The 11005-nt window shown below is 31.5% G+C and overlaps 1 protein-coding gene across 1 annotated transcript; it reads right to left on the reverse strand.

The window, feature by feature from the left end:
- Positions 1 to 1352: 1352 nt before the first annotated feature.
- On the reverse strand, positions 1353 to 8180 carry LOC111640592 (mitochondrial fission process protein 1-like). The gene is made up of 3 exons (XM_023386617.1): positions 7991 to 8180; positions 7725 to 7852; positions 1353 to 1797 (listed from the first exon to the last, which is right to left on the reverse strand). The coding sequence occupies exons 1-3, from the start codon at positions 8097 to 8099 to the stop codon at positions 1486 to 1488; spliced, it is 549 nt and encodes a 182-aa protein (XP_023242385.1). The 5' UTR covers positions 8100 to 8180; the 3' UTR covers positions 1353 to 1485.
- Positions 8181 to 11005: the final 2825 nt, after the last annotated feature.

An 11005-nucleotide genomic window follows, 5' to 3' on the forward strand; every position in this document is an offset into this window, starting at 1 on the left:
TAATGGATTGCGTTACTTTCTGAACACCCTGTATTTTAATGCTATATGATTTGTGGTTCATGGTGTACATTATATAATTAATTTTATCTTGTTTAATTATTTTTAAATACCATAGATCCTTTACTATGTTATTAAGGATAAAGGTAGTAACTTCATTTTTTGATTACTTGATTTAATTGCTAAGTATCTAGAAACTCAAATGTAATAATTAATTATATTATTTAACACATTTCAAAATGACTCTAGTGTATTATTACAAGTCATCTTTTATGATCGTAACAATTATCTGATAAAAAATTAAAATATTTAAGAAAAAGCTTATTTTAAAAACAGTAAATTTGATACAATTAAGGCATTTCTTTGTTGAGAATGATTTGGAATATTTACAAGGATAAAATGGGAATTTAAATATCCAAACTTCATTGATTTACAGTACATTATATCGTTGGTTTTTGTTTTTCAAAGCTAGCACCCTAACTGGTTTTGCCTATTGTGGTGTGCAAGATATACTATTGCTTAAATATCCATAATTTACTTAATTATTTTGACTCTCTGGAAACTAAAGTCATTTTTCCATGCTTTTTGTGAAAAAGTCAGATCACCAGATTAGTAAGGGATGGGGCTTAATATATCTGAATCATGACATTCATTGAAATTTCTTGGTTGATTCAGACTCAAGTTTCTGAGAGTTAATGTATTTACTATCTCAGCTATATTCTTTATTTCATATTCTCACAGTTTAGTTTAGATCTTGTCTCTATTATCAGCCCATCACATTAAACTTATCTGTAATAGTGTAATTTTCAACAGAATCTGGTAATTTTTTTTTCTTTTTAAAAGATTTCTGGTAATTTTTTCTGGTAATCTTTTTAAAAGATTATCAGAAAATTAAAAATTATCATGATTTTGGTTTTGATTAACCTTATCTAAATACATGGAAACATAACAAAGAAAAAACTGATCTGTTATATTAATTACAAAATCAAATTATTTCTGAAAGTTTACTGGATTAAAATAGTATTCTACAGATAAACACATATTTTTATTCCATCAAAATGACATTAAATTAACTAAACAAATATTTTTGACCATCTTCATGCCGCTTATTTATGTATCAGTAGTGTCTGAATTTTGTTCCAATATATGTTCAAATGTTTTGATAAGTGGCCAATAGATATGACTGTTAATGGAGTTTTTTATTGTCATCATGTTCGAATAATAAGGTGTTTATCTGTTGAACTACTAAGTTCTACTTTGAGTTTGCATGCAGGGATAAAGCAAAACTTGGAAATATTTTAAACTCTTCCATCTTGACTTTAGTGACTGACACAATTATAAATGAGAAGAAATTATAAGGCACTAACTCATTATTTTATTCTCATAATTTAAATTGAACACACTTCTCCTAAAATCATGGAAGATCACAATTTAACTCCTTCTATTTTATATTTTAAATTAAATTGTTCTGCACTAAATCAATATCCATTAATGGGAAGGTCCACTCTTTCTGGCAGTGTCAAACCATGCTCTGACAGAATTGTCCATTAAAATGTCGACAAATTTGTCAATCGGTTTCACAATAAACGGAATACATCCGAGTCCTATGGCAGTTGTCGTCCATTTCTGGACATTTATGGGCAGTTTTGAAAATTTTCGAAACAAATATAAGGATGAGGCACATATTCTATTAATTGTAAAACCAGGTATCATAACTGATGCTAAACTCTGCCAGAGTAAAGTATCCATAGCTACACTGGTAATCCTTCTGTTATAAGTAGGATCTGTTGGAGGTATAATCTGTTAATAAAAAAGTCTGTATGAATAGTTTATACATAAAAAGATTTTCATAAAAATGAAACATTCTCAAACTATTTAAGTATAAAATTGTTTATATTAACAATATTTTTGAATGATGAATTTAGAAATGCAGTGTTATTAATAACTTAAAAACTGGAATAAATTTCTTTGATTGTTAAAGTCCACTGTTTTCTGATTATTGGAGGATGTTTAAAATGGGAAGATACATTAATTAAAAGGTTTTGGAAGTATTTAAGAATTAAAGAAAACATTTTAAATGTCTCCAATAAAGCAGAAAATAGTGGACATTAATAACTCATATATCAAATTCTCAAAATGAAATAAACCAGAAAATATGGAAACAAAAATTTTAATCCTATGTTTTGAAACATTGGATTATGCACATTTTAGAAAGATTTTATAATATATAAATCAGTAGTGCATAAATCAACAAGGGAATACACCATAATTTTAAATGATTTTGGAATTCTCTCTCTCATCAAAATACTATATTTGGATGGAAATAGAGGCAGATTTTAAAAATATTTAGATAAAAGTTTATTTATGTGCAATGTCATACTTGTAGTTTTAAAACAATTTCCAAATAACAATCCTTAAAATCTGATCATCACAAATATTCATGTCTGAAGAAGAATTCAAACTTGCTATCTTGATTAGTAGATATTTATGTCTTAATACATATGCTGTCAGACTGACATATTTTGTTTCTTTGCTTTTAGGCACTGTTTATTTAATCTGAAATCTAATAATCAGTATAAATGTAAGAAACAGAGATTTTAGTATATATTCATTAATATACTTACTGCATTACAATGAACACCGCAAATTTCTATTATAACCTGCTACAAATCAGAAATTTTTCTTTAGTCATTTACTGTATCATTTAAAATAATATGTATTTTAAAATATTCGTTTTCAATAGTTTGTACATAATGGTTCAAGCTATCAAATAAAGATCTGTAACTAAAATCTGATGTTCTTCAATAAAAAAATTAATTTTAAATTGCTAATCAGAGTTCAGAAGGCAATTTAAAAAAATCATGTCCTAAACATATGGTTATGTACGATCATAATTTGGATGGCATTACAGATGATAATGACAAGTGATATTGAAAAAAAATATCAAATATTGAAAAATTTGAAGAGGTTCTAATGATCAAAATGATATAGTTTCTAAAATATATGAAAATTATAAAGTGGTGCTTTATCCCTATATAATGCTGTCAATGATTGTGTTTGTGGAAAGCACTTGTGCCCAAGCAGCACTTGCAAAAGGAACATATTATGTTTTCCTAGAACTGGATGTTAGGGTTCAGTCACATTATTTATTCTAGTTTGGTTGTTTATTATGTATGGGGATATAGAGGGGAGTCAGTCTCAAGCTCTAAGACTGTTAACATTGTTGAGTCATTGAGTGTCTTTCTGTCTTTTTGGTAATTGCAGTCTGGTACAATGCTCTTTCTCTCTTGACTCTAAAATATAACGGGCGATCAAAAAGTTTCCATTTAAGAACAGGCAGCTGATGATGTGATTAGGGCGGATCGTCGCATATCCATATGTGCACTTTCAAAAGATCTTGTCATAAGCTTCGGTAGCGTGCAACACATAATCCGACAGGAGTTAGGCTACCGTAAGGTCTGCAGCCAGTGGATACCCCGGGCATTAAATTCCAAACAACAATCAAACCAGATGGCTGTTTCCCTGAAGCACCTGATGCGGTTCAATGTTGATGGCAACACGTTCCTTGAACGCATTGTTGCTGGCGATGAAAGCTGGTGCCACCACTGGGAACCTGAGTTGAAAGCGGTGACCATGCAATGGTGTCATCCTTCATCCCAAGAAGTTCAAGAGCCAGTCATCTGCTGGAAAAGTGATGCTTACCCTATTCTTCAATACCAGGACCCATTGCTTATTGATTTCAAGAAACCAAGTGTCTCCGTCACTGGGGCATGGTACTGCGAAACGCTGGAGAGATTACGACATGCAATTAAGGAAAACTGTGATGTCCAGGAAAACTGCGAAATGGAATGATTCTGCTTCATGATAACGCACGTCCCTATACTGCAAATGTCGTAATGCAGAAGTTACGTGCACTGAAGTGGGAGCCACTCGAGCACCCTCCTTACAGTCTTGATTGCTCTCATGCAATTTTCACGCCTTCGGTCCCTTAAAAGATTGACAGTTCCGGTCAGACGAAGAAGTGTAGCAGGCAGTTTCGCACTTCTTCAAGCAGCAGAAACAGGAGTTTTACCAAAGGGGTATACTAAACCTGGTGAAGCAGTGGATGCTTGCCTAAATGGTCACAGTGCTTTTGCATGACTGGCATACTAAATCTGGACTGTACAGCCTTCAAACAGAAACTTTTGATCATGCCTTATAATTATGTTTATTAATTATATTGTTTAGGTTTTTGAATAGGAAATGACCATAAAGTCCTTATAATCTCTTCTGTTATTCATTTTATTTTTTTGATAGCACTTCTATATGACAGGCAGACAGTTTTATTTTTTTCTCATTCTATCTTACATATACTACTAGGACCTTTTGGCATTCATAGTGTCAGTTCATTTGGTACACATATAACTGCTAGGTAGTGAAAGAGAAGTCTGACTGACATATTCTTGTCAAATGGCCATAAAAGTTTTTGATAATACTAGCTGGCCTCAAACCCTGTCTTAAAATAATAGAATTTTTCAGTTTTACTTAGAACAATAGCTCTTTAGCATTTTGGCTGTCACTAGTAAGTAACTGTAGTTTATTCTCCTCAAAGTTTAGATGTAACATTAAGTGATTATTTGCTTTGATGTATTGTGAAAAAAATTTCTACACTGTTTTACAACAGCTAAAATCTTAAAAATGTCCATTGAGGACAGTTTTATTGGCTTTCAAAATGGAAGATATTCAAGAGAACATGAAGAATAATTATAATCTATGCTGAGAATAGAGAGAAACATATGATAAACTGTAATTTTTCAATAATATTTTTAAAACAAACTGCGTTCATCTTCAGAAATCTATGTGTAAAGAATTCTAAAGATAAAATTCATGTAGTTTTGTGCACATTAAAAAAATTTAATTTTTAATTCCTAATAATTAAAATATTAATTATTGTATTTAAAAATATATATTAATAAAGAAATGTGTTGCAATTTCTGTTAAAAGAAAATGAATGTAGTTAAAAATAAGTAGAAGTTCATGTAGCTGAAATGGAGAATGTCTCAATATTGTTTTCATTATTTTTATAATAAATACATCTATTTTACTACCTGTAAAATTGTACTTACTTTCTGAATCATCTAATAAAATTTTTTATTAACTTAATTAAAGGAATTTATATATTATTTGTTAAGATTTATTTTTATTAATATTACTGAATTGCAAAAACTGATCTAGAGTAAATGAATACTAACAAAGTTTGCATAATCTTTCAATCCTAATCATTTATAAAACTATTCTATATAACACTTCTATTTTTTAAAAATTCTTTCTGCCATTTGGTTACTGGTAGGCTTCTATTCTCATCCAAATCACATGATTAGCTACACTCTCTATTAGGGCAACTTGATATAAGATATGACTTAATGTATCCATCAAATCAAACTACTCGATAAATACTTTTGAGGTTCTAACTTACATTCAAATCCAGATTCTCAGAGCAACAGGTTAGCATATTTATTGCTTTAGCTACCTAGTTATCTAGATGTAGTCTCTAGCCTAACCAGGAAGAAAGGAAAGAAAACTTGCAGAGCCATACATGGATTCATCATGGTACTATACATCCTGTCTAATTTTCACTTTGCTACTTGCACTTATTAGCAGAAGTGCCAGCAGAGGATACTAGTAGATAAAATGGAGATTTTCTTTAATGAGGAACATTAAACACATTATGATGGCATCCAATACCTCTTCAAAAAAATAAATGTTGACAAAAGACATCCATGATGACATACAGGAAACATTGCAATAATCCACTCCATTGTACTTGCATATAAAATTTTGGATAGCTGAATTTCAAAGAGGTTATCAATCCATCTTGAATGAGTCATGTTCTTGAAGGCAGAGAATAGCAAGTGTCAATGAGAATGTCATGAAATTCCATATCATTATTCTGCAGGATCATCATGTGATATCATGGTTTGTTGCAAACTAACTTGTAAGTAGGGATAGTGCATGAACATAAGAAGTCCATTATTGATAACAAGTCAAGTATGAGAAAAGTTGCAGCATGAGTCTCCCATAGTCTAACAATTAATCAAAGTGCACCCAAGAAGTGTTGACACAATCTTATTTGCAGTAGTTGAAAATCAATAATAATAATAAAAAAGACTTCCTGAATCAGGATAAAAGCTAAATGTATCATTTTGACTCTGAGAAAAAAAACCCTATCAAAACAATGGAAGCACATGGATTCCTCATCTTTAACAAAATTCTGAACCCTTTATTATAGCATTGTCTATGTTGGACTTTGTATATGCAAAAGAATTAAAATTCTGAACCCAATTATCAGCCAAGGTCATGGGAATCCTCAATTTTCTGACATGCAAAAAAAACTGTTGCTCAATAGCTGATATAGAAGAAACCAAAGGAAAGTTAACTCAAAAATTAATGTTTGAATAATTTATAAAAACTTTTTATTAACATGTGCAAGATGATTGTATTGTGATGGACTAACAAACCATATTTGTCATCAATGTTTTGAGGTTCAAACAAATAAATTTTAATTTTTTTTTATGTCAATGGGAAGAACTTAAGTCTCTATAGCCCCCTTGGATCTGCCTTATTGCTAGTCATTGCTTTTTTGACAAAGTAGAGGACAATCATTAGCTACATGACTTTGTTGTAAGAATTGAACAATGCAATCAAAGAGAAATGTTTGAGAAAATGGGAGAGATAAGTTATCTTCCATCGAGATAATGCATGGTTATTCCTAAATCCACGATTCTTTTAGGTGTTCTTATTCATTACAGGGATGATCTACAACTAGTGTTGCTACCTTTCAATTTTAAAAGTAAGGACAATAATGATATAACATGTACATGGAATCATAACTGAGGACAGCTCCCAGTTTAATCAAGGAATGTCTTGCAATATCTTTCAGATCTCAGAAATTATTTAGTGTTGAGAAACATTAAATAAGTTACACTAGAAATGCTAGCCATCAACATTAGCTGCAACATCTTTGTTTTTTCTATTCATTTTGCTGTTAGAAAGAACATTTTATCACTAAATATGCATGGAAGGGTACTGCAATTGAAGAAAGAACTGTTCTTACTAAAGGACTGGTGTCAACACTACCTAAAACCCTAGAATGATTGTAGATCGTTCCTAAAATGAGCAATGGATGCTCATTTTAGAAATGGGACTACAGAAGGATGCTAATGGACTACATCATAGAGAGAAGACAAAAAAATCCAGGCAACATGAAATTCCTCAGGAGCATGATGAGTAAGACCAGAAAAGACACGATAAACATTGAAAACAAAGGAAAACAGGAAAGAAAATTTGGGGAGAAGATAGAACTAATTAGGCTAAAATGGTTTGGATATATCACGAGAATAGAAGAAAATAGAATACCAAAGTTGGTATTGAAGATGATGATGGAGGGGAAACCTAAGAGAAGACCCAGAAAGAGGCAGATGAACAATATAGCTGAAGACGTAAGAAAAGGACTGGCAATATAACATTGGTGTTTGCAGAGTGGTAGGAAATGGAGGTGAGGATGGAGGAGACTCAGCTTCACTGGATTAGGGGCAAAGAAGGATGCTAAATTGTTTGCCAAGAGAGCTGGTCATTATAATAAATAATAATTATAAATCATTTATTGATACAGCATGTATTATTTCATAGTGACGTGTAATAAGTAAGTTTATTAATAAGAAATGTTCATATTTAAATGTGTTATAGACCTTTTTAACTTTCTTGACTTTATCTAGAGTATCCATTAATACATAACCACTAGCCACTACATAGCTGGCGTGTACGAGACGGACGTGAATAAGTGCTCGAAACGACTCCCCCACTTCGTTAGCGTATCCTGTAATTATAATAACACACAATCAGCACGCTTCCTTTTTACACGACCCGAGTGACCTCTAATTGTTTTTATTTTTTATTATTATTTCTTTAATGTCGAATTAAATATATATTTTTAAAATTATAATTAATTTATTACCTAATAATCTTACGGGCGTATCTCGATATATATCAATTTCGTTTTCTTTTTCTTTCTCTTGATTTTTATCTTTTCGGGCGTCCTTCTCTAATTCTTCTTTAACCGGCATTTTGATTAATTATTATACCAAGAGATGGCAGCACTATCTAAGCGCAAGTTCTTTAACGCCTTTATAACTTCCTGAACAACGATCGATGGTGTTAATGTGAAAAAGGTCCAAAATCAAGGAAATAAAATGTGTTTCCTCGTTTGTTATGCTTATATTTCTTATGGAACGTAATATACTTTTGAAATTTTTAAGTTCTGTGAAATTATAACATATTGATTTAATACGTTTTAATATATTCTATAAAATCTTTACATACTTTTTAAATTTCTTATAATAGATTGGCTAGCACTCAGCAGTTTAAATGTAATTAAATGTGGTAGGCTGACACTTCGAGACGTGCGGAAATGAATATGAACACAACTACGGCATTTTTGTTAATTATTGTGGTTTTTGGTTGTGGGGACATTTAAAAAGTGTGATTTATCGAGTATATGTTGCCAATTTGAGAGGTCAGAAGTCAGTATCACAGTGCAAATTAGACTAAATTGAGTACGCTTCTAGCCCCAAATCTACATTAAAACTAATAACAACACGGCTAAATGGAATGGCGGCTAAAACTCGTCCTGAAGTTATAACCCTTCCCATTTAGCCGTATTCTTAAGGTATTAGTTTTAACAGTGCATATTGTTGGCATATTTACTGTACTGTATATTATTATTATGCTTCATGTCGTAATGCTAAAATTTTAATGTTTATTTTATTTACTGGTTAATTTATCCGTCAGTTGGCAACATGTAATCTTTTCACCTTTTTTTCCCCCTTTTTTTCATGAAGCGGTACGTTGTAACGGTTGTCATAATAAAAGTTCTTTCTCGATATCTTTTTTGTGTTTACTTCACGAGTGTGAGCTTCTTATCACTCATTCAACACATTTGAGAAGCATTGTACAGTCGATCTTCAGGTTTTGCACCTTCAGAATATCTACCACATTGAGGCTTGAGCAGTATCCATTACATTAATAAGGTCTCTACAGCTTGGGTGACTCATATAAATAGAATGAATGTTACTTGCAATATTAATCAACAAGCTGTAGAAATTCATAGATTGTGAAAAATGCACAGAAAGCCTGATGTGTACTCCAGAGAAACCTCAGAAAACTTCTGCCTTAATTAAAACAAAAGACTTATGTAAAAATTTAAAGTATTCAACTAAAGAATTAATTGACTGATTTGTATTAATGGAAGATTTCGAAACGGAACATTTTTGAGTACTCTTTATTTATTCTTTGAGACAATGGGAAGTTTGAACAAACCGTATTTTAATTTAAAAAAATCGACGTTGTTCACATTTGAAATGCATATTTCGAATTTTGCCAAAAACAAGTTTTTACTACGTGCAATGCAAATTGCTATGTGCAATTGAGGTGTCAGCCTATCGTTCAGAGAAACCCGGGATCGAATCCAAACGGGTAGAAAAACCCAGGAAATTTTTCATGGACCGTCCGTCCCCGGATATATTGGATCTCGTCTCTCACCATCAGGCAGACCTTGTGGGCCTGGTCGAACCCATAAAGGGCTTGAAAAAATGTCCTCTTAGTGTCCACATCGCGGAAAGAGTTAAAAAACTGAAGTCTTATCGAAATTAATTAGGATAGCATACGTTTTATTCTATTACATGCGTTCAAAATATCCTCATCATGCCACTATATTATATTCTCGGCCAAATGTATGGCGGCGCAGCGCAAAGTGGTAGTGTCGTCCCTATGTAGTATTTACTGTATGCAGCACACATGAAGCATAAAACCACCTTATTATCTGAATATAAATTTAAAAAACGTTTAATGACAGGAAAATTTTGCATACATCTTTTTAAAATCTATTCATTTCGTTCCTTTTGAAAGTACTTAATAATTTGCAAATAGAAAGCCGAAAAGAATTTGCCTTCAAGAAAATTCAAATCCGGATCCATGTAGTATAGAGTCTGTATCGAATAGTCTCCATATTTTTTCATTAGACTTTCAAATACAGGTATGGGGAAAACTAAAGTGCTCATGTCTCCAAATGGAGAACATACAGATTTTTCAGGAGCGCGTTAGAGAAACAATGAAAGGAATTTCAGCAGTGGTCAGACACCATTCTATTGACCAATTTTATGAATGCTTACAGAATTGATTGTGTTGAAAAAAAACGTTTTGAAAATTGTATTCGTAGTCCATTTAATACTTAATTAATTGCATTGTACTTTTAAAATAATTTCATACTTCTGACAGGACACAAACACGTCCTATCCTGTAGGACACGCTTCCACCGGATGTTTTCAAAATTTCAACGCGCTGCCAGCGCCTCTGTTCAAAATTTCAGGCACCTTCCAGTTGCTGCCTGCCAAGGACTTTAAACTACAAGGATGGCCAGATCTCGTATATTTGTTAGCATGACCTTGGATCTATGTGACGTCACAGCAAGTCCTCTACTTCAACATGACAGACCTTTCAAATAACAAAATACGATAAAATATTAAATCATTTCTTAATTAATTATTAAATTACTATTAAATGTAAACTACTGTAGAATTTTCGGATTTAATAAGTGTACTGTACGTCAATAAATTTACAAGTCTTTTGTCTAATATTTATTTAACAAATTAATGAGCTATACTTTTTAATATGTGATTATCTTACTTAACTTTTTAATTTTTTTTCGACAATCACCATTTTCAGAAGGCATTCTTTTCAATATTTTATAGTTTTCTTGTTTAAGATTTCTATAATTAATTCTTATTATAGTTCTTAATTTACAAAAATCTTTTATTAAAGTAAAAGGTAAAACTGTTTCCACTGACTAATTCTGTACAACTCCGGGGCCTTTTTTATACGATTCATCGTGATATATTTCGAAATATTTATTCCATTCTATAATTTTTGCTAGCCATTCATCAGTAGGTTTAATAAGCCCTCCATAAGATAAATG

This window comes from Centruroides sculpturatus, unplaced genomic scaffold (assembly GCF_000671375.1).
Source record: "Centruroides sculpturatus isolate CEXI.00-Female unplaced genomic scaffold, Cexi_2.0 scaffold1220, whole genome shotgun sequence".
NCBI classification, from domain to species: domain Eukaryota; kingdom Metazoa; phylum Arthropoda; class Arachnida; order Scorpiones; family Buthidae; genus Centruroides; species Centruroides sculpturatus.